Consider the following 25,554-nt stretch of genomic DNA (forward strand, 5'->3'; position numbering starts at 1 on the left):
ATTAAGAGTGCAGCAATAAACACAACTACAACAACAATAATAATAAAAATATCATTATTATTATTAATAACAATTATTATTTGGACAATGTTTTTATCATTATTATCAATAACAACAGCAATATTATTATTATTAGTAGTAGTAGTATTAGACAACGACTATTATTATTATTATTAACATTATTATAAACAGTGCAGACTGCTTTCGAGTTATCTGATGCTGTTAATAATAATAATAATAATAATGGAAAATGTATTCCGAGTGTTTTTAATGCATTAATATGCAGTTGCTCTGGTGTTCTGGGTGATTTCTAGTAGCCTAATTGTCAAAAGATTCTCCAACATGATACGGGCCGGGTCCCTCCCTCAATATCCGCCCATGTCAACAAGCAATTGTTTTCACAACTTAAAATACAATATCCAGCTGTTCAGATCACATGTTCATCCTCTCCGTCTCCGCATTCGGCATCGGCCCGGAGCGTCACTGAAGTGCCTCAGTCTCAAGCCCTCATCAGTGAAATCCCACACAAGACTCTATCAGCGTCTCTAATCTGTGTGCTGGTGTCCCGCGCTCGCAGCGGCTGATGAAAAACACCCCCAAGGCCTCCTTGAGCTAAACACTCACTGTCTGAACCCTTCAGTTGCTGTTCTCCTGCGCTGTGCAAGGCTTCACTGGGCCAGGCTGGGGAACTACACTTCAAGAGGAGAAAAAAGACTCAAAGGAAGAAAGATCAACCCCGAACGAGCTCCTCTAGCTTTGCTCGGTTCCTCCTTGATGTTTTCTTGTGAGCGAGCAACATTTCTGTGTTTCATGAGTGCAGGGAACATCGCCATTGTGTCGAGTATGTTTAAAAGGTGCTGGCATCGGTGGATAGAGTCCAGTGTTGAGGAAGCTGCTTTCAAAAACATGTTTTATAATAATAAATAAAAATTTGTTAAAAATGTTATAATAATGATTTATATTATTATAAGCTGCAGTTTAAATGCTCGATTCTGATTTTTATTGTTCATCAACTGGACGAAAAGTGGCCTGTGGATACTTAAAGGAGTAGTTCACTTTAAAAAAAAAAAAAAACTTTTGCTGATAATTTACTCACCCCCATGTCATCCAAGATGTCCATGTCTTTCTTTCTTCAGTTAAAAAGAAATTTTGATGAAAACATTCCAGGATTTTTCTCCATATAATGGACTTCAATGGGAACCAAACGATTCAAGGTCCAAAAGACACTTTCAGTGCAAACTGCAAACTGTTTAAAGGGCTTTAAACGATTCCAGACGATGAATAAGGGTCTTATAAAGCTCATTTAAAAAAAAAAAAATAAAGTTTAAGTTTTATAAGCTCAAATGGTCGCCATGCTCTATTCTGTGATACATGTTTGTGACTCTCCTGTTCGAATTCGTTCATGAAAATGAACAAATCTTTTTTGTGTCATTTGGTTCATTCAACGAACGAAATGAATGAGTTGTCTCAGGAAAAGAGTTCGAACAGGAGAGTCACGAACGCAAATCACACCCAAACCCTAACCCTAACAGAGCAAGGCGACCATGTGAGCTTATAAAACTTAAACTTTGTTAAACTTTTTTTAAATGAGCGATCGTTTCGCTTGATAAGAGCCGTATTCATCGCCTGGAATCGTTTAAAGCCCTTTAAACAGTTTGCAGTTTGCACTGAAACTGTCTTTTGGACCTTGAACCGTTTGGTTCCCATTGAAGTCCATTATATGGAGAAAAATCCTGGAATGTTTTCATCAAAAACCTTAATTTCTTTTTGACTGAAGAAAGAATGACATGGACATCTTGGATGACATGGGGGTGAGTAAATGATCAGCAAAACTTTTCTTTAAAAGTGAACTACTGCTTTAAGACGAGCGTGTGATTATTGCCTCAGTTCAATGTCGTAAAAATTTGTCGTAAAAGTAGTTATAGTTTAAAAGCTATGCAATTAAAAAAAAAAACACCTGAGCTAAGCTATTTTGCATTGTTACTTTAAGCTAGTTACTCCTCAACCACTGCGATTTTCATTTACACATCGTTTCCTAAAGTTCCCTTGGAATCAATCCTTGCTACCGCTAGCATAATAGCAGTTGAGCTACAGTGTTCAAAACAAATACCCTGGGGAAAAAAAAAGTGTATTCAATATTTAGCTGCAGAGAAAAATGCTGATAGCAGCTTCCTTAACATGTTGCACGTTCATGCAAATATCCGAATAGTCGGGCTTGAACGGCTTCTGCTTTAAACATGCTCGCGAGCGAGGGAAGCTAATGGAGGCAACGTGCGGCTAATGAATTTGGGTCACACTCCAGCGGAGACGCTCTCTAAGGTCCTCTCTCCGATTTCCAGAGAGTCAAAGAGTTCTGTTTCCAAAAAAAATGAAAATAAATGGGAACATGGAGAGGCTGAAATCTTTTTTTAGGGCATCACATCCATCTATTCAATGATGGTAAGTAAACAATTCAAATGCAATACTGTTTCAGACTCATTTCCTCTGAACTGCTCCTCGATTTCATGTAATACTTTTCAGTCCACCATCAAACCTTCAGTAAATATCAAACATTCATAAATTTCCCTCCCGCCCTTCATGCTGTTGCCATGGAGACAGTCATATAAAATAGCGAGATTGACGAGGATCCCTCTTCTACAGCAATGTCAAAGAGTTTTGTACTGCCACGGCAAACCCCTTAAGAACAGATTCTGCCACACAAACCACTCACAAAGGTTGTAGTGGTGAGCTTTTAGTCGTTTTTAGTAAGGGAAAGTGTGAGACTGCCATTACCGCACATTCAAAAAGTGTAAAGTGACAGACACGGAGCCCTGAGGGACGCCCCATTAAACTTAGCTGCTTAGCTTCACTGCTTGCCTGCAGACGCCGGCTCGCAAACAAGACAGATTGTTTACATATAAGACGTTCTTCACGCAAGGCAGGGGTAACAATGCATTTTACGAAATGCAGGGAGAAGATTTTAAGAGCCAGCTGGTGAGTTTTCAGGAGAATTCAGCCATTTTTTTTTATTTTGTTTTCTTTACACACACGGCTCATTTCATCTCAATGTTGCAAAAGTATTATTTGGGCAAACTTGTTTGATGTAATTGAAATTATACATGTTTATTGTTTGAATTTTTTTTTTGAGGAAAAAAATCTAAATTATTTCTTTCATTCTTTGTTTAGATCATAATAGTTTTAAACATTGAAATTCATATTTTTATGGTTATTTTTTATAGTTTTAGAGTGAAACTTTAGATCCGGGACTAGGGTAAAACAATCCAATCCATCCATCCATCCCATACAATCCACCGATTCATTCATCCATCCATCATCAATCCAATCCACTCATCCATACATCCAATCCAATCAATCCATCCATCCATCTATCCATCATCCATCCAATCCAACCTTTTATCCATCCAATGCAATCCATCCATCCATCCATCCATCCATCTACCCAATTCACCCATCCACCCAATTCATCCAATTCACCCACCCACCCATCCATCCATCAAATCCACCCATTCATCCACCCATCCCTCCCTACATCCATCCAATCCACTGATTCATCCATCCATCCCTCCCTCCCTCTCTCCATCCATCCAATCCACTGATTTATCCATCCATCCATCCATCCCTCCCTCCATCCATTCAATCCACCTATCTATCCATCCATCCATCCATCCATCCATCCCTCCCTCCATCCATCCATCCAATCCACCCATCCATCCAATCCACTGATTTATCATCCATCCATCCCTCCCTCCATCCATCCATTCAATCCACCTATCTATCCATCCATCCGTCCCTCCCTCCCTCCCTCCCTCCCTCCCTCCCTCCCTCCATCCATTCAATCCACCCATCCATCCATCAACCCATCCAATCCAACAATTCATTCATCCATCCAATCCACCCATCTATCTATCCATCCATCCACTCATCCATCCAATCCACCGATTCATCCATCCATTCATCCATCCATCCCTCCAATCCACCCATCTATCCATCCATCCATCCACCGATTCATCCATCATTCATCCATCCATCCCTCCAATCCACCCATCTATCCATCCATCCAATCCACCGATTCATCCATCCATTCATCCATCCATCCCTCCAATCCACCCATCTATTAATCCATCTATTCATCCATCCATCCATTTAATCCATCCATTGGGACATACTAAGTGTCTGAATTTGAAGAATAAAACATTCAGCAAGATAAACAAACACACAAAATCAATCAATCAATCAATCAATCAATCAATCAATCAATCAATCCATCCATCCAATCCACCCATCCATCCATCCATCCATCCATCCAATCCACTGATTCATCCATCCATCCCTCCCTCCCTCCATCCAATCCACCCATCCATCCATCCATCCATACAATCCACCCATCATTAATTCATCCATTCATCCATCCATCGGGACATACTAAGTGTCTGAATTTGAAGAATAAAACATTCAGCAAGATAAACAAACACACAAAACCAATCAATCAATCAATCAATCAATGAATCCATCCATCCATCTAGATATACAAGTGTCTGAAGTTGAAGAATGAATATAAACAAACAAACAAACAAGCTGCTACATACAAACAAGAATATATAAGTCTGGAGCACTTTGTGCTTTTTGAAACACTTTGTAAACAACTGGACTTGGCTCATTGTAACTGTGATACAAATGACACTCAACTTCTAACAGGCTGTAATTATCAACCACAAATTAGAGTCTCTGTACCGCTGACTGAAAGCTTCACCATTCTGACAAAAGAGGCACAGTTTCATGTCATGCACGTTACATTTTTATAAATGTGCCATTTCAGACGACGCTGCTCAAAGCACTATAAACTAATACTACTGACTACCTGAAGCATGGCTAACACTCACTCACTGATACAACTGTAATTTAAGTGGACATTAGCCCTTAATGGACTGTTTACAGGATGTTCATTGCATTCGCTCTCTAGCATGAGCTACACTCTAAAAAATTCTGGGTTGTTTCCAACACAAATTTGGGTCAGATATGGACAACCCCAAATGTTGGGTTCAACCCAACTTCAACTTTCACGTTCTACTGTAAAATGTTTTATTGCATTTTTAACCCAACATTTGGGTTTGCCCATATTTGACCCAAATTTGGGTTGAAACAACCCAGCATTTTTTAGAGTGTACATAACATCCTAAAGATTGTGGTCCAAAAGTAGGCATAGATGGATTTTGGTTTTCTTAAGTCATCATGTTGCACCCAGACTGATTCATTCTGCTCACATCGAGAGGGAAACCACAACCTCAGCAATGACACGAGTGTATTTTTTTTTTTTTTTTTTGATGCCTTGGTGTCTGGTGTACCAAAATGAGTATGATTATTGTGTAATTGCCAAGTCTGGATAATTTGAGAAGCAGAGAGGTGTCTCATTATAGCACAATTACGGTTTTCTAACTGTAATTGGCAATGAACCAAAAGTATTGTTTAAAATGAACATGAAAATAAAACGACTTACTTTCTTAATCCATGTTCCTGCTGCTATTGTGAACGATTCACTAGTATACATTATCCTACAAGAATAAAGTTTTCATAATTGCTTCTTGCAGCTTGTTTTGGCATAACGTGATTTATGGGAGGAAAGAAAAAAAACTGTTATAAAGATTATAATTTATGTTTTATTATTTGCATTATCACAGAAAAGGTTAGCAAGCTAAATTTTAAGCTAAACATATTTTGACTATTCTATTGAAATGTCATGTTTACAAATTTAATTTGAATTTAATTTAATATATATATATATATATATATATATATATAAATGTGTGGTACTTGTATATTTACATGTATAAAGCTGAAGCCTATGCCGAATATATCCAAGTGCAATTCCCGTCTAACAGATGTACGTCATGGCGCTCTAGCTTTTATATTTATATATTAACCTTTTAAAAATAAATCACAGACAGCCGGTTTCATTGGGTTATGTAAAACATCATACCTGTCCAAGAGAGCGTCTATAAATATCCCTTCTGTTTGGTTAGCCTGTGGAGAGATAAGATAATTTACCATTTAGAGCCTAGGACCCATTGACAGTATCCCTAGCCGCCGCTATGATTAATGGTCTGGTCAAATATAGCCTGCCTATTAGTCTCATGTAAAAAGCATCTGGGCACACAGTGTCATGGAGAAAACAAGGGCGGGAGGAGAAAGCAAGAGGGTTAATAAACAGTGATGCTACATCAGGCAGAACACAGCTGTAATCTGACCACTGGGTCACATTTTAACCGTAACACAGTGTGCTATTCGGATTCACACGCGCTCCGGGTCTGACAGATGCTCAAGGGCTTCCCCAGGGGGTGACATATCAAGATGGGGTGATCTATAAAACACCAACCTTGTCTTACCCCAGCGACTGAGGTAAAGAGAAATATCATTTTAATAACTAGGAAAACTTCCATTAATTTCCCCATTCTTTAATAACAGATTAGAACAAAAAGATATTAGACAATTTGAAGTAGATTTTTTCAAACACACCCATTCAGTCCTGTTACCTAATAAATATATTTTATTAAGATTAATATATATATATATATGGCTAAAATATTCAAGGCTGTTACCGAAGGTATTATTTAAAAATAAAACTCGAAACTGCTACCTATTTATTTATTTGAATTTTACAGATTCATTTGCATTTAATTTTTACTTATATATTTTACTAATATTTTACTTATACTATATATACATATATACCCAGATAGCAAACTGACATTGAATCAACGTGGAAATATGACATCGAAACAACGTTGATCTGACATTGTTTTGCTCATCGAATTAACGTTGAACCAACGACAGACGCGTCATTCTTTCAAAACTAACCGAAAATCAACTTGAAATCAACGCGTTGTTTCAACGTTATGAAAGCAAACCAATTTTCGATTTCATTTAGCTTTGAAGAATGCCGCGTCTGGCGTTGGTTCAACGTTAATTCGATGAGCAAATCAACGTTGTTTCAATGTCATGAGAGACGTCGTTTCCACGTTGATTCAATGTCAGTTTGCTGTCTGGGTATACACCCCTAGACCTTTTGAGATTGTAAATCAAAATTTCTGAAGGTAAAGCCAATTATTTGTTTGCACTGCATTTGTCGAAAGCATTCGTTATGAAAGAAACATGGAAGTGGATGTTTTGGTAGACGTGTTGGCCATTTTTATTTTGAGGTTGGGTTTCGATTTGCCCTTACAGACCTTGGCTCCTTACTTTGCATATTGCAGCAAATCATCAAGGAAACACCCACTGTCAGTCCCGATCAGCATTAACTGATGCTGTCTGTGGCAAATTGCAGTGCCCAAAGATATTTCAATGGAGCAAAAAAAAAGCAACCTTATCGAATATTCATGAGATGGCTCTCTTCATCATTGAATATTCATCCATATGGTACTCAAGTCCACTACAAATGACTGAAACTTCACACTCCAATATGGAACTGAAAATTGCACAAGTAGATATCTTTAGGAATTGAATCAAGTCTTGTGTGCTTCACTTGACCCCAGAAGTTTATTACACATATAAAAAACAACAATCAGTTCTGCCTTCCTATCATGCCTTTACTGCAAGATGTGATTTAGAATCAATTCTTTATGCATTTTTCATCTTCCAGAACACATTACTAATGGATTGTTGTCTCAGCAGCATGTTTGAATTTATAACTTTTGTTAGTAATTTTCTTGATGACATTAACAATGCCGATAAGAGACATGCTTCTCTCACTTCTCAGACCTTATATACGAGCAGGAAAGGCCTACAGCATTACAGATGTTAACATAAAATCTGCAGATGTATGCACAAAAAGCTGCTCGGCTTCAAAACAGGCAAAGCCTTTGTGACTTGAAGGGAGAATTTTCAATGGAAAAAAGAGTCAGGGCTTGTTTGAAGATGACTTGGAAGAGTTTTCTTCAGAGAATTTTTTTTGTTACTGATTCACAGGGATGAAGGTCGAGTGACCTACACTGGACAGTTTTTGTTGTTTTTACCTTTCAGCGATATCATTCATAGTAGAAAAAAAAAATTGTAATCATATTTTATTTTATTTATTTATTTTTTGTATTGTGATAATATTGAGGTAATTAAATTAAATATTAAATGTTGTATTAAGACAAGACACCACAGGAGAATAGGGTAAAATGTTAACTAAGAGATACCGCCATAACTGACCCTGGTGATTAAATCCCAGTGCATCAAGAGAATTGTTTTATATTAAAGTAAGTTTTTCTGAAATGTTATGATGCATATAGCATTATCTAAATAAATATGCACAAAAATGCATGAATTTCCAGAAACAGAAATCTGAACAATGGATAAAGCCAAATATATTTTGAGTGAAAGGTATTGGATGTCTTATCACTTTTTATTATCTTTTTATAGAAAATACTGTCAACAGCCAGAAAAAAGAAGAACATATTTTTATATGTTCATATTTTACAATCAGAGCAGAGTAGACGAATCACAACAGATTGGGCCATCGGACCAATCAGAGCAGAGTCGACCAATCACAACAGACTGGGTCATCTGAACAATAAGAGCAGAGTAGACCAATCACAACAGACTGGGTCATCTGACCAATCAGAGCAGAGAAAACCAATCACAACAGACTGAGCCATCTGACCAATCAGAGCAGAGAAAGCCAATCACAAAAGACTGGGTCATCTGACCAATAAGAGCAGAGTAGACCAATCACAACAGACTGGGTCATCTGACCAATCACAGCAGAGTAGACCAATCACAACAGACTGGGTCATCTGACCAATCACAGCAGAGTGGACCAATTACAATAGTCTGGGCCATCTGACCAATCACAGCACAGATTAGACCAATCATAACAGAGTAGACCAATCACAACAGACTGGGTCATCTGACCAATCAGAGCAGAGTAGACCAATCACAACAGACTGGGTCATCTGACCAATCACAGCAGAGTAGACCAATCACAACAGACTGGGCCATCTGACCAATCAGAGCAGAGTAGACCAATCATAACAGTCTGGGCCACCTGACCAATCAGAGCAGAGTAGACCAATCACAAAAGACTGATAAATATAGCATTTTTCTTCATTGTTGTCGGGTATATGTTCATGTCTTTTATTTTGAAGGATATCCATGAAGGATATTATTTAGGATATTATTATCCATTATTTAGAATGATAGTCATGTATCTTGTCATGTCATATTATTCCCTTGTCCCTCATGTAATCTTGGCATGTGCTTCCTTTGCATCATATGTTTGTTCTGGTTCATTGTTTAATTACTGTCAAACATGTCTTGTAAAGTCATTAGATCTTGAGCATATAGCTTTGTCGTTGTCTTTGTAACCCGCTGTTGGTGAGTTTTGTCATGTTCCGTTCAAGTCAAGTTGAAGTCTCCGGTTTATGTCATGTTTTAATCATTTTTCAGTAAAACTTGCACTTCAAGTAATCAGTGGATTAACATTACAACTGTATTACAGTAATGAGAGAAACGTGCTCAATTCTCATTAAAAATATCACTCTTATCAGCAACCTCAAATAGTCCTTAAATAATCCTCATGAACTGAATTTTCTCATATTTCTTCATGTGATTCACTGTGATTTTCAGTTTCAACAGTCCAAAATGAAGTCTGCACCCAAAAAAATCGTACCGTAATCCATCATAATAGACCATAACACCACAGCAGATTCCATGTGACCAATTCATCTGCGGTTCCACCCTGCTCAATAAGATCATTTTGCCCACGCTAGATATCTTTTAAAGATTACTGTGGTGTGAATTCGCCATATGTAATAGATAAGCCTTGAGCTGAGACCTTTTTCTTTTGCGATGTGTGCAGAAAGCAAACCTATCACTCATAGAGAAAGCAGAAAAACACACACTGATGGCACGTTCGAGAGGCGTGATACCGCAGACGGTAAACACACATACACTGACACACACACAAACTGCATATATGTAGAAATACTTCACCGTTGTGTATTCTGATCTGATCCACACACAGATCTGTGCTGTATCTGTGCTAGTTCTTAAGATGAAAACAGGCTTGAAAAAAAATCCTAAGTGCCTTACTTTCACTACTACAGCGAACACAGCGTCTGCACACGCATGCAGAGTCAAGACATTATTTTCATTTAGGTGAGATCTGGGAAGACTTGCTTACACAAAAAACCCGTTCGCTTTGTGCCTGAAATTCGGCTCTTCCCGCATTCACACGCGCCTATACACACATACACATACACACACTTCACAGCGCCCGCGTCTCTGCCACAGCGGAAGAGCTTCATTTGTATTCCGCACGACTCTAGCCAGGTAAGTAATGACAAGCAGCAAAGGCCAGCGTGTCACAGCTCCTCTCAGCTGGGACGGCCCGCTGACGTCAGGCCTGCAGATGAGCCTGTTTCTCCTCTAATGAGCCCGCCGTTCGCCTCTCAGGATTGTACATCATCTCCTGTGTCCCCTGACCAGGTTCAGGTAATAGTCATGGGAATCCACAGCTATTTCTCTTCTCTTCACAGATTCCAGACTCATTTGCATTTGAAAAGCCACGTCCTCTTGTGGGGTTAAGCATAATGAGGCTTGTGAATTAAGTGATCAAGAGAAATGGGGTGAATTGGTTCAGTGATACGGCGACAAAGAGTATTTGATTCGGCGACAGAGAGCAACAGTGACTGCATGGCCTTGCTTTCAGCAGTGTTTTCTCATTCATTTTCTGTAAAATCACAAATTATACCCACTCATTCTACTCACTCACTCATTCTACTCAACCACAAACTCATTATACTCACTCAACTCAACTTTTATTTATAAAAGCACTTTCAAAACCATTAAAATGGACCAAAGTGCTGTACACAGGCAATAAATAATACACAGAGACATACAATTGAAAAAAGACATGACACCCAGATAATCAAACCACAAATCACTCACAGTTCTCAGACCTACTCAAATACCAAAAGCTTGATGAAATAAATAAGTCTTTAAGTCCTTTCTAAAAATGTCCGTTGACATGACTAGATGACGTTGAGACTGATACGGGCTTATCATGTCCTTTATATATTCAGGAGCAAGATCATGCAATGCTTTGATTAACTAACTCACTTATTTTACTCACTCACTCACTCATTCTACTCAATCACAAACTCGTTCTCACTCATTCAACTCGCTCACTAACTCACTCACTCATTCTACTCAATCACAAACTCAATCTACTCACTCACTCATTCTACTCACTTATTTTACTCATTCACTGACTCACTCATTCTACTCACTCTTTCTACTCACTGAGTCTATTCACTCATTCTAATCACTAACTCACTCATTCTACTCAGACTTTCTACCCACTCATTCTACTCACTCTTTCTACTCACTCTTTCTACTCACTCTTTCTACTCACTCTTTCTACTCACTCATTCTACTCACTCTTTCTACTCACTCATTCTACCCACTCATTCTACTCAGTCTTTCTACTCACTCATTCTACTCACTCTTTCTACTCACTCATTCTTCCCACTCATTCTACTCACTCATTCTACCCACTCATTCTACTCACTCTTTCTACTCACTCATTCTTCCCACTCTTTCTTCCCACTCATTCTACTCACTCTTTCTACTCACTCATTCTTCCCACTCATTCTACTCAGTCATTCTACTCAGTCATTCTACTCACTCTTTCTACCCACTCATTCTACCCTCTTTTTACACACTCATTCTACTCACTCATTCTACTCACTCATTCTACTCACTCATTCTTCCCACTCATTCTACTCACTCTTTATACCCACTCATTCTACACACTCTTTCTACCCACTCTTTCTACTCACTCATTCTTCCCACTCATTCTACTCACTCATTCTACTCACTCATTCTACTCACTCTTTATACCCACTCATTCTACACACTCTTTCTACCCACTCTTTCTACTCACTCATTCTTCCCACTCATTCTACTCAGTCATTCTACTAACTCTTTCTACCCACTCATTCTACCCTCTTTTTACACACTCTTTCTACTCACTCTTTCTACCCACTCATTCTACTCACTCATTCTACTCAGTCATTCTACTAACTCTTTCTACCCACTCATTCTACCCTCTTTTTACACACTCTTTCTACTCACTCTTTCTACCCACTCTTTTCTACTCACTCATTCAACTCACTCTTTCTACTCACTCTTTCTACTCACTAACTCACTCATTCTTCTCACTCATTCTACCCACTCAATTTACCCACTCATTCTACTCACTCACTAACTCATTCTACTCACTCATTCTACCCACTAATTCTACTCACTCACTAACTCACTCATTCTACTCACTTATTCTACCCACTCAGTCTTTGAATGAGTGGGTCTTGTCGTGGTTTAGTGGGTTTATGGTCTTCTGCTCGTCATAATCGACTATGGTGTTCGTGATCACCACTAGACGTGATCTCTAACTGGGACGTCGGGCTCACTCATTCTACTCACTCCCTCACTCACTCGCTCACCCACTCACTCTTACTATTAAAACTAATTTCCTCTCTGGTGAATGGGACTTCCAGAACTGTTGCGCTCTATAGCAGGTTTATCAAGGCATAAAGCAGCATTCCCTGTCTTCTTAGAAACTTAATTAAAAGGTTCTAACAAAAAGGAATGTTTTGGTGTCAGAGCCCGTCATCATATCTGACGTTGGTACAGGCTCAAATCAGCTGGCTCTATTATTTCGGTAATTGCTTTTCAGTCCCGGCACTGAGGAGAAAAATGCCGAGCCGTCCGTCTAATATGCAGATAATAAGCAAATGTCCTTATGCTATATAAATATATTTTAAAAGATTGTTGTGGGACATTGATTCTGATCCTTAACTATGCTATTAATACCTCTTTGCCCTTCTGTTCCCCGAGATGGCAGCGCTCTCCCTGTGATGAAATATAATTTTTCATTTCTTCGGGAAGGGATGAAAAATGGATGATCTTAGAGGTACAAAAGCCGGAGTCTAGATTGCCTGCAGCTTGCAAACAGGTATTACAAAATAGAGCCATTACGGCAACATCAGCCTGCAAATGGATTTGAAATTGAGTGGAAAACCATGCATGTGCCGGGTTTGACTCTTAGCTGCCTTGAAGGGAATTATAGAGAGTAAAACATTCACGCCCCGGAAAATGGCCAAAACTAAATGAAAGAAGGGGTGACAACTACACACCAATATTCTTTCAATTGCCTTGACTAAAAAGATGCAAATCAGATTTTTACAAAGAAAAAAAATGCCTACCAGTAAAAGATCTACATTAATGCTGCTTTAGTTCATTTTACCTTCACGTTATTGTGCAAGATTCAATCCCTCACGGAAACCAATTCTATTGGCTGACAGAACTCCCTTTTGGAATTTTATTTGGTGCCTGGCCAAAAATCCTTTACCACATCGTTGTCCATGTCTTCATCACTTGAATCATTTGTTTTACATTAAACTAAATGACTACATTCTCGCCTAAAAAAAAATATTAAAACTACATTTTGTGAAACAACAACAGTAGTATTTTTTTTTTTTTTAAATATGGTGGATTTGCTAGACCGCCATGACAGTCGCTGCAAGATACAAAAGGTGAAGTATCTGGGGGAGTATCAAAAAGATGGAAAAAGCTCTCAGCCAATCAGATTCGAGATCCAGAGAGAACTGTTGTATGAAATCAGATAAAAATATTTACTCCAAATATTTAGGCCGTGTGTCCACCAAAGCGTTTTTAGCCAGCTGAAAACGCCAGACGCTCTGCTGGTCTAAAGACGCCGTGCTTTGGGCGCTTGAGAGCGTTTTGTCAGCTCAACGTTTTTTCCGTTGAGACGTTTCGTTGATATGATGCAGAATATTTGCAGCACAGTTTACTTAAAACTGATTTTGACGATAATTTGTTTCATACTAAAAATGTATTTTTCATCAATGTTGTTCGGTTAGCTCTGCTGGTTGATGTCGTTGGACAGAAAGAATGCTGTGACAGTTGGTCAGTATGGTTTAGTCCCGCCCCTCCTCCACTGTGATTGGACGGGTGGGTAAAAAGTGACAGTGATGAGTGCTGCGTTTTATCCAACGTTGAAAATTTTTCAACTATCGGTGACCAGTAAAAAACGCTGGGCGCTCTGCGTATCAGCGTGAAAAAAAAAACAAAAACGCTCAGCGCCTCGTTACACACATGGCGTTTAAAAAACGCGGCACTCCCATTGAATATAATTGAAAACATACGCCAGGCGCATGGAAAAACGCTTTGGTGGACACACGGCCTTACTACAAAGTATTTACTACTAAACATTGTTGTCATTGTTAACTAAAACGAATCGGTAACCTAACGTAACCTCGGTTTTATTTGATGTGTTACTAGCCATTTCTTTGTAATTCTTAGTGAAATTTACTAGCAATTTCTAAGTGAAAAATCTTTCCAACATCCATTTTTTTCAGTATAAATGAAAAAGTTAAACATTAATAACAATTGAAATTTTTGTATAGGTAACTAACTGAAAGTTTAAGTTGAAGAACTAAAACTACTACAAATAAAAAAAGACATTAAATTGACAAGTTTTCTTGGCAATCTGTATTTTCAATGTTATACGGTAGGGAGTGCAGTTACATATCTTATAATGAGTTTAAGTCCACATTTTTATGCCCTTCCCTCTGTCTTGTTCACTCGGATGTGCGTCATTGCTTACATAGCACAAGCGCCCACTACTGGCGAAACCTTGTAATGGGTTTAAATGGAACGCACTAAGCCCTTGATAACTTGTGGGTAAATCAAGTGCGAAGACTGCAAGTTGCTGTTTACATCATAACAATGTTGGATTTTGGTCTATGAACTGGTCAAAATCGAGCGGTCGAGGGTCTGTTGAAGTAAACGTCCCTTGTCCATTTGACCACTACAAAAATGGTGCCAGGGATTCAGGAGGAAAGGCTTAGGGAAGTTTGTGAATGTATGTGTAAAAGTAGAGTTAAATAGTCCAGAAAGAGCGAATAGAAGCATTGCTTACACACAAGTAATCTAACGCGAACATCAAATATTCAAGGAATAGAAAACTAAACTGCCAAACATTGCCAAATGAAATGTCGAACCCATGAAAAGTTGACGTGAAGCTTTAGAGGTGTTGATGGACGCGATCTACTCTATGATTTGACCATCGTTCCGGAGCTTGTCTGGAAAAACTGTCTGAGAACTTTCTAAGTACATGCATTTGGGTTTGGAACGACTTGAGGAAGAATAAATAACGAAAGAATTCCAATTCTCGGAGAAATATCGACAAACACAAGCAAAACGGAAGTACTAGTTGAAAACGAAAAAACTGATGCGCATCGTAAACAAGTAGAAGTCAAGCCTTACCTTTTCTGCAGATTGCGCCGTCCCAAAGAAAATGGGAATGAAGGCGAGCCACACGATGCAAGTGGTGTACATGGTAAAGCCGATGGGTTTGGCTTCGTTGAAGTTTTCCGGAACGCCTCGCGTCTTGATGGCATATACCGTACATGTTACCATCAGCAAGATGCTGTATCCGAGAGAGCAAATGATTTGTAGGTCTGTAATGTCACACTTGAGAACCCCTCGGGCCTTGTCGGGGTTTATGGTCTTCTGCTCGTCGTAATCGACTATGGTGTTCGGGGGATCCACTCCGAACCATATGAGGACCCCTAAGAGCTGGAAGGAGATGAGGCTAGACGTGATCGCTAACTGGGACGTCGGGCTGATCAGTTTAGGCGGAGTAACCGACCTCTTCCCTTCCTCGAAGATCCGGTAAATTCGATTGGTCTTAGTGAGCAGAGCGGCGTAGCTGATACACATTCCCAACCCAAGGAAGATCCGTCTAAAGGAGCAAACGGCCACATCCGGCGTGGCGATCATTACAAAGGTGATGATGTAACACAGGAATATCCCGGTCAGCAGAACGTAGCTAAGCTCCCTCCCGGACGCTCTTACGATCGGGGTGTCGTTGTAGCGGATGAACGTCGCCATGACGAAGATGGTGGCGATGATGCCGAGCATTGCCAGGAAGACGGGAATGATGGACCAGGGAGAATGCCACTCCAGCTTGACGATCGGGATGGGCTGGCAGGCCGTCCGGTTGGGGTTGGGACGCATGTTGTACGAGCACAGCTTGCAGGAAGTCTCGTCGTACTGGTACTGGTAGCCGTCGCAGGGCTCGCAGTGCCAGCAGCACGGCATGCCTTTCACCATCTTCTTGCGTTGACCCGTTTTACAGGGCAGACTGCAGACCGAGCTGGGTATCTCCATCTCACCGTTGGGCCACTGCATGTCATCGATCTAAAAAGAGATGGAGATAAACCAGCATGTTGGCCAATGACATTAACATTTTTGTTTAGATTTCTTTTTTAGAAATGAAATGGATGAATCATACACTGTGACTTGAATACACCACTTGAGTCTTGAGTTTCTGAATTTTAAATTGTTTTTTTTTTTGTATGAAGTGAATATGTCAGGGTGATACATCGGCTCTTATATCATAATAAAGAAGTAAAAAATCCTAATCAAATTAAATTCTTGAAAAGAAAAGAAAAGATTAGGGCTGTCAAACGATTAATCGCAATTAATCGCATCCAAAATAAAAGTTTGTAAAAGTATGTGTTTACATAATATATGTGGGTGCACTGTGTATAAATATATATATATATATATATATATATATATATATATATAATTACACACACATACATGTATATTTAAGAAAAAAAATACCTATGCATGCATGTATATATTTAAGAATTATTAGAATTGCGCTTAAATTCTGTATATATATATATATATATATATACATATATATACATAATATATATTATATAAATATAAATATTTTATATATGAATAACACATTTTCTTAAATATATACATGCATGTGTGTGTATTTATATATACAAAATTATTATATACACTACACACACATATATTATGTAAACACAGAATTTTATTTTGGATGCAATAAATCGCAATTAATTTTTGCACAGCCCTAATATATATATATATATATATATATATATATATATATATAATATAAATCTATATACAGTATATACATGAAAACATTTCTTAAATATATACAAGCATGAGTGTGTATTTAAATATATAAAATAATTATGCACCATGCACCCACATATATTATGTAAACATAAACTTTTATTTCGGATGCGATTAATCGCGATGAATCGTTTGACAGCCCTAAAAAAAATCTACAAATATCACAACAAAAGAAAATGCAAAACAAAACAAAATCAACAAAAACACAAAATAAAATAAACCACAAAAAAAAAAAAAAAAAAAAAACTACATACAACTAAGTTAAACTAAAAGTAAAAGTCTCTGTGTAGTGACTGGTAGTGCATTTCAAAGTCATGTAAAGCTCTTTTATTTAAAAAGGAATTTATATTACAATTTCAGATTATAATACTTTAGGAGCAACAGAACCTTTACAAGTTAATTATATACACCCATTAAAGGGCGTAAATACTTTTAAGTGTGATCACAAGGATGAAAAGAAAACTGCATAATTTTGAGCCTGCTTATTGCTTTCCGTCCACTCCCTTATACCTCCTTTAATATGCACTTTGAATTTCATGCCTTTCATTCAAAACATTGCTGATTGCAGTGTGATTACCAATGATTTCTTTAAGCCCTTCATGGCAACAATCACCATGGAGACGGGTGCATCTTAATGAAAACAGGCAATGAGAGGGCGGCGAGAGAAATGTGGGAAATGCCGCTTTTTGGAATGCGTGCCGTGAATAAATCACATAACAAAATAAAAGAGCATTAAAAACTCTGAGTGAACCTCGCGGTGATTACAGGTGGAGAAAATTCACTTTCAGCAAGAGGCCTGCATGAAAATAAAGAATCAAATACACAGGATTACAAGGAATTGTTCATTTAAAGGAACAGTTCACCCAAAAATGAATTTGAGGCCAGGTTTTCTTTTAAGGCGGGATCCGGCCCTTTAAGAGCATTGTGTCGGCAATTTGTTTATGCTTGAATGAAAACTTTGAATGAACACCCAAACTTTGATATTGATGGCTTTACCAGAGGACAGCCAGGAGAAATTAGAAGCAGAGTAACATTCTATTACACATGGCTATTATTGGGTCGTGTCTGCTTTCAGGAGCAGAGAGCATTTCGCTGTTTCCATGTCAATGTTGGACTGACACCTGGAGACGCCGTAATGAAAAGCCACATCAATCCAGATGACGCACTCCAGAGCCAGGCTGATTGGACATGGAGAGCATTCTGTCGCCCAAACAAAAGCAGAAAGACAGCGCAGTTAATTTAGCCACTGAAACCCATCTGGGGGTCGGGGTGGAGAGGGAAAGAATGAGAGGACTTTTCTTCTTATTCATGCTCTCTGACTCTTATATATTCCTTGCACCATCTTATCTCCTTTCTTGCTGTCGTTGTGTTTTTTTTTTTTGTTTTTTTTTTGACTCGACTCTCAATGCCGTGATCCTATATCGGGCATCGGGGTTGGATAGATTCAGAATTTAAGAAATGGCACCTTTTTAATTCATGACTTAGTATGTGAATTACAACTCTAAATGGCACACAATCAAACACGTGTGCAAAGATTACGCAGATTTTGATGAGCCTAAAAATCGTGCTATTCCCATTAGCTCCGCCCGTATACGGGCAATCTAAATTTACTTCACTATATTACTATTAAATCCTAATCTAGTCATGACAAACTATATATCGTTGGAAAGGTCTAAGACTCCTAAATAGATATTTTAGCACTGTTTCTTTCTTAAAAATTATAAATGATCAGTAATATATGAATTTATGACAAGAGTGCGCCTCCAAAAAACCTTTGTCACAAAAAGTCGACGCACACACTTTTAATAATTGAAACTTTGGTTTTTAGTGCTAAAAGTTCATAATAAAACATAATTAGTATTTGTCAATAAAAAAACCCCATAAAATTATACTTTAAAAAGTAAGATAAGAAGTCCTCTAAAAAGTATAATATATATATATATATTATTTTTTTTATTATTATATCACATATTTTAGTTGTTATCATAAATTAAGTATCATTTGAAAGCTTACGAACTCAGGATTTATCCGGTGAAAACCGTTTTGAAATTGGACGTTGCGTTACCATAGAAACGGTATTTTTTATTAGGCCCCTCCCCTTTTGGGCATCATCTTTCATAATTTATTATCAAAACCTTTTTCAAATCTTGACAAAACACATATTGTCCGAAAGGTCTGAGTCTCAAGGTTCCATATTTAGTGACAGAAGTGATATTTGGATAGAAATGTAATAATTTGTTATGGCAGAATGCATACAATTAAATTCAATGGAATTCAATGGCACCCGGTGGCTTTTTTTTTTGGTATAACGCCTAAACAAAATCTGGAACACAACTTGGTTAGACATATAGCTTTCATTTTATAGTCATTTTATAGTAAAAAAAATATATATATATTTTGTAAAATTATAACTTCCATAACTTTTTCATACTTTAATTTTTTGAAGTGCTTTCACTTCAGTAATAATCTGCTGATTGTTTTCTTTAAAACAAGACCAAACTTGGGTATATATTACAAAGCATTCTTGAATTACAACCATTTAAGTTTGTATAGTGCATTTTAATGTCAATTATGAAAAAGGGGGTGACAGGTAAGGGGTTAAAGGGGTGGTTTACTGCTTTTTTTTCTTTCCATGATTGTGTTTATGGGGTGCAATATAACATTCTTTTTTAAAAAGTCTTATTTTTCATAAATGTCATCTTTATTGTAAGCCGCTTTCTCCTCTGTCATTTGAACGACTGGTCGACTTCCTGAGTCTATGAAACCACTCCCTCAGAAACAGGCAGTGGGCTCTGATTGGTTAGTTTGGGCCGGTGTGTTGTGATTGGCTAAACTAGTGCACGTTGTCCGGATACTTCACGCCCATTATCTTTACGGGTGAATCAGACCCAGAAAGCGGCGATGAAGAGAGGCAAGCAGAACCTCACCACACACGACTCTTACAAAACGTTTCTGAACGGTAATTTGCCTATATTTTTTACTTTATACACGTTTGTCTTACACAAAATATCATAGAGAACTAACTGGCTACTATAAAAACAAACAGCGTTGGCACTTGTTTACGTTCTTGATCAAATCGAAAAATAACACCAAAAAGTATATACACATGAAAAATACATTTACAACATTAGTACATATACAAAATTAAGGTCCAAAATGTTTGTACGCGTTTGTCGTAGACACAAAATAGCATAACTAGTAGTCTAGTGGTGATAAACCTAGCGCTGGTATTTGAGAAAACCATTACGTCTGAAATTATACATGCAAATACATTTAAAATGATTAAGTCTTAGCCTACTTACAGGTTGTGGCCCAACAACTGCTGCCTCTGGTTTTAAAGTTGTACCTGCTTAATGTTTTAGTAACAGTTTCTTGTTGAATCCGGCATTGAATTTGTGGCGATTGTGGAAGCTGTCTTTCGTAAAATGCGCAGCTCAGAGAGCTAAATTACAATTTTAATTTTCAGGAACATAATCAAACATAAATTGTATCCATTGTTGACGAAGTACAGCGTCCGTGGGAAGCCCGAACACATAAGACCTGACAGCTGGGTGAACACAACACACTCGACGAGAGCAGAAATATGGCCATGCCCTATTTTGCATATTCCGGAGGGAGGGTTGATGTAAATGTGTGGGTTAGTGACGTCTAAAACCCGTTGTAGTCCCAATCGAGTCGTTTTTGTAGGCATTAAACTTCCTGATATTTAAAAAGACGATATCTCTGCTTACATTGAACTTTCAGCGCTGCAACTTTGCAGATACTGTTCATGCACCAGCAGCAACATTTCACACTATTTAAAATGAAAAAAGTGAAATCACAATCAATCATCCCTTTAAAAAAGCTAGCATATCAGATGGCAAAAGAATGACACGTACATGCAAAGATGAAAAACGCATACATCCACACCCTCGTGAGATCAGCAACAGTCCGAGCAGAATCAATTATTTACCCAGAACACTAAATATCTCTCTGATAGAACAGAGACAGCAGTGCTGCTCTAAATTATTGAAGCGCTCGCTCAGATGATGTCACAATTGAGAAAACAACCTGAGAAATACTCCCTACGTTACCATACCACACAGTCCTATGAGCCAGGGTTTTCCTAAACTGAAACTATTGATTGAAAACTCGTCTTAAACCAAATCAGAATTAAAGGGGTGATGAACTGAGAAATCTCACATTTTCCTTGAGCTTTTGACATCTAAGAGTTCATCATATTATAAGAATATCCTGTAAGATTCAGAACTGAAAACCTTGTTAGTCCAATAAAAGCTTTTATTGACACAAGAATCAGCAAGCGACTCGTTTTTCAAAGTGGGGAACTATGACGTCAAAGAGGATAAAACACCACCCCCGCAGAAGAAGATAAACGCCGACTTCAACACGGCCGTTAGCCCCGCCCACCGATTCGCGCATTACACGCATAGCTAAAGAACATAGATGACTACCTCGTGATGACAAACCGGATCGAGCTACCGAGCGATACAGAATATTGTGCAGCGCCTGGTTGTGGAAGAAGACAGTCGCTGCATGAGCTTCCTGTGGATTCCAATAGGACTGCATGGATAAACTTTATTTTTAATGACGTTCCAGCTGATGAGGTAAAACATTGTCCGTCTGTTCGCTTCATTTCACTGAGGATTGTTTTGTAAACAACACTGGATTTGCAGATCGATTAAGAGTAAAGAACGGTGCTGTGCCGTCTATATTGCAACACACGGACTCTGGGTCGAACATGTACGGGCGAATCATTCCGGTTGCCATTTTACAACATTGGACGTTTTCAAAACAATTTCCCCAAAGTGCATCGACGGGTGAGTCGAAACTCATTATAATATGCAAACTGTTATCCACTCACAGCAGTGGGCGTTTACTTCCAAGTCTTCAGTGCGACACGCCCATAAAAAACGAGCGTTTTTCAGCTAGGCTCAAAAATAAGGTACAAATTAGCCTATTACTTATTCATTTTAAAATTGTTTTTGAAAGCAAAAACCAAGCGAACGTCATAAGTCGACCTCAGACAACAATATAATAAAATTTAAAAAGCCAGTTCATGACCCTTTTAATGGGAAGTAAACTAAAAAGAAAGTTGAAAATATGTTTTAAAATACCAACTGAAGCTAGTGATGAAGATAAAACTAATCTAAATAACATGATTTCAGAAATACTGTTTAGAAAAGTTTAAAGTAAGTTTAAACCGACATGACACCTTCATGATCATGACATGACACACGTCATGCATATGAAAACGGTTTCATGCATGTTTACGACAACTGTCATTAAGTGTCATTCTCTTAATTACGTATGACATTTTTAATGCAAATATGACATTGCAAAGATGTCAAACCAATACATCGTAACCTGTCATTGTCTTTGACATGACAACTTGACATTACTAAGACAACACAACCTGTCATAAACATGAAATAGCAGATTCTCAAACTTGAGAAACCACTTCGTTTTATGGGTTAACATTACATTAAACTGTCAGGTGGCAGCTGTCATGACAGCCAATGTCAATACCAACCACATGACACTTTAATGTAATGTTAACCCATAAAGTTAAGTGGTTTCTTAAGTTTGATAATTAATCTACTATGTCATATTTACGACAATATATGTTGTCCTGGTAACGCCAAGTTTTCATATCTCAAACAATGTTATATTTGCATTCAAAATGTCATAATTGAATGACACTTAATGACAGTTGTCATAAACATGAATAAAGCCTCCTTCATATTCACGTGTCATGTCATGATTATGAAGTTATCATGCCAGTCTTCAAGTAAAGCGTTACCTATTGTGTTCCAGGTATTTTTCAGTTACTGAATTCCGACATACTGTTTTTCATCTACTACTGTATGTAGTAGTGAAGGATACGATTTCAGATGCAGCCTATATGTTGCCCCAAGACTTGAAAACTTGAAACACTCTCACCTTAGAAAACAGCAAAGGTCACAACTGGAAACTGCCCAGACTGCAAGAAAGTGTGAAACTAACTAAAAGTAAACTAATTTGAAAGTACAACAATGAAAAGTTCACAGCTGAAAAGCTTGGAGCCATCACGCTAGCACGCTAACAGGGAGGGAGTTGTTGTTTTCTGTACCGAAAGGCGTAGCATTATCATTAAAGCTGTTTTCCAGTCAAACAACCTGAATCAAAGCACAAAAAGGAATACATTACAACCCTCAACCCGACTTCGAAAGCCCTTTTCAAACCTGAGCTTCCAGCTTCCTCTGACAACCGGTAATTTATTTTTCCGCTAGCTTGAGTTCTTTAATCTGGGCCTCCTTTCTTGTTCGAGAAAAGGTCCAAAAACAAAGTTACAAGTGAACAAGCCAAAGACCCCACACTTGATTTGCAGAGCTACAGTTCTATTTAAAGAGCAATCTCTACCTCTGGGCGAATCCGATCTTGTATCATCTGCTATCATTGCTTGCAGTCGGCCGAACATTGCGGGGCTGGTGGCTAGCAGGCACTCATGAGGGAAGGCCATTAGGGTTCATTGGGAAAATGTCGGCTGAGAGATTGAGAAACTCAAACTAACCACAGCTGCACTGACACTGGTACAACAGAAGTCAATTACTTGTCCCTCAGCGACAGATTGCCTCCGCTTTTTCCAAGCATACACACCACCGGGTTCCCAGATTTTACTGATTAGCTGTCTCGCTACACGTTTTAAATGTAAACTGCTTAGAAAGTACACAAGATGATAAAAAATAAATTCATAATAATAAAAGGCTGCAATCCACCAGGAACAGACTTTTGTTTGTTTGTTTTTTTTTATCCCTGAACCAATTTAGTTGAAGTTTTTGGCGACTGTTGTAGCTTCCGAGTTAGTTAAAAGTGAGCACAGACACATTCCTGCAGTTTTAAAGTTTTTAAAAGTTTCATTATAGGTTTCTTATTTATAAACACTCCCCCGCATCTTTCATTGGTCAGACCAACCTTATTGGTTGAGACGCTGTTGCTATGCTGGCCTGGTTGGGTCTCTTAAACAAACAATGTTTTGTGGCAGTGTTAACCAGAGTTTCTATCGTCATCACCGGCGGCCATCTTGTCACAGGCAAGCTGATGTAAGATGAGTGGTCAGCACGAACACAAATACTCTTATCTCGTTGAAATCTTGACGGATTAACGTTCTTACAAACGTTATTAACGTGGCTATAATTCTGGACGATTATGTATATACACTTATTATTCATAAGTATGCAGTGTCATAACTACATCTCCGACGTTTATAACAAACCAAACCGTTTGAAAATCGGCAGAAAATTGAGCAAGTTATGGTTATTTAAAAAGTACATGTACCATTGAAACACAATGTTATGAGTGAGCGAGCTGCCGGTGACAAGATGGCCGCCAGGTGCAGAAGTCGACCTCCATTGGCCAGCAGCCTGCACGAGATATCTAGCACTTATTGCGGAAATCTATGGTGTTAACACTTTGGGGGGTTCAACTGAAAAAGTCCCCCAGTGGTAAAAAAACAACAACGACAAAATCAAAAAAATCAAGTTTTTAGTGTTGTTTATACGTCTATGTGGTGTTTTAATATGCTTTAAGACAAACCATGTGTAAATTCATAAGTCGACGGCATTGCTGAGTATTCTCTCTTTAAAACGGTCTCAAAAACATGGTTTGAAATCGCTGGTGTTTCTGACGTCACAAACGATCTTGTCACCAATCAGATCAACATGTGATTGTCAACGACTGGATCTCTAAGCTGAGTGAGTGAGTGGAGGCGGGGTTCATTTGCATATTCATAGAACGCGTATACTGAAATGAGGCAAGGGTGTAGAGTTACATTCAAGCTATTTTAAGGCATCAAGAAAATTTTTTTAAGGAACAAACGTATAAATATGTAATTTTGGTGAGTTTTACGGGATAAAATCATTGACTATATGGGGAATTAATAAAGAAATGAAGAACTAGGGTAACTAAAACTTTTACAAAGACAATAATGTGATGGCGACGAATGTATTTGGCGGTGGTGACGATTAATTAATTAATGCTTAATATATATAAATATATAATAAATATATGCTGCAAAACAAAATTAAATACACCTGACTTAGATTAACCTTGTTTACAGTCATCATAAACACTGATAAAGGTTTATTAAATGCTATAGGCCTATTACTATAACACGCTGCTACAATTTGTAGGCTAATGAACCTGAACGGTTCATTCAATTTATTATAATAGGGTATCGTCACCCAGCAAGATTAGGATGCCTTTGAATCAAACAATCGTTAGATTAGTCTTTTTATTAAAGAAATACTTCACCCTGAAATTAAATAATTCTGTCATCATTTACACACCCTGAAGTCATTCCAGTTCATGTGAGTTTATGAGAGACGTACTGTAGCAATGCTACATTCATGAATAAACTGTTTTGAGTCCCCGTTCATAAAAGCTATGTGAATAATTCATTCAAGAATATGACTGATCCTGTTCTCAACTCAATCTTGTCACAGCAGTTAACCGTGGACGGCAGAGAAACATTATCAGTTAATA

At 38.1% G+C, this 25,554-nt stretch overlaps 1 protein-coding gene across 4 annotated transcripts in view; it reads right to left on the minus strand.

The window, feature by feature from the left end:
- Positions 1-25,554, minus strand: part of grm7 (glutamate metabotropic receptor 7) — a 293,924-nt gene that overhangs the window by 28,858 nt on the left and 239,512 nt on the right. For all 4 annotated transcript variants that reach the window (XM_089118031.1, XM_089118019.1, XM_089118020.1 and 1 more), the window contains one exon: positions 15,331-16,266. In XM_089118031.1, coding sequence (XP_088974157.1) covers positions 15,331-16,266 — 936 coding nt within the window. The remainder of the gene's footprint in view (positions 1-15,330; positions 16,267-25,554) is intronic.

Source organism: Pimephales promelas, chromosome 2 (assembly GCF_988280905.1).
Source record: "Pimephales promelas chromosome 2, fPimPro1.hap1.1, whole genome shotgun sequence".
NCBI classification, from domain to species: Eukaryota; Metazoa; Chordata; class Actinopteri; order Cypriniformes; family Leuciscidae; genus Pimephales; species Pimephales promelas.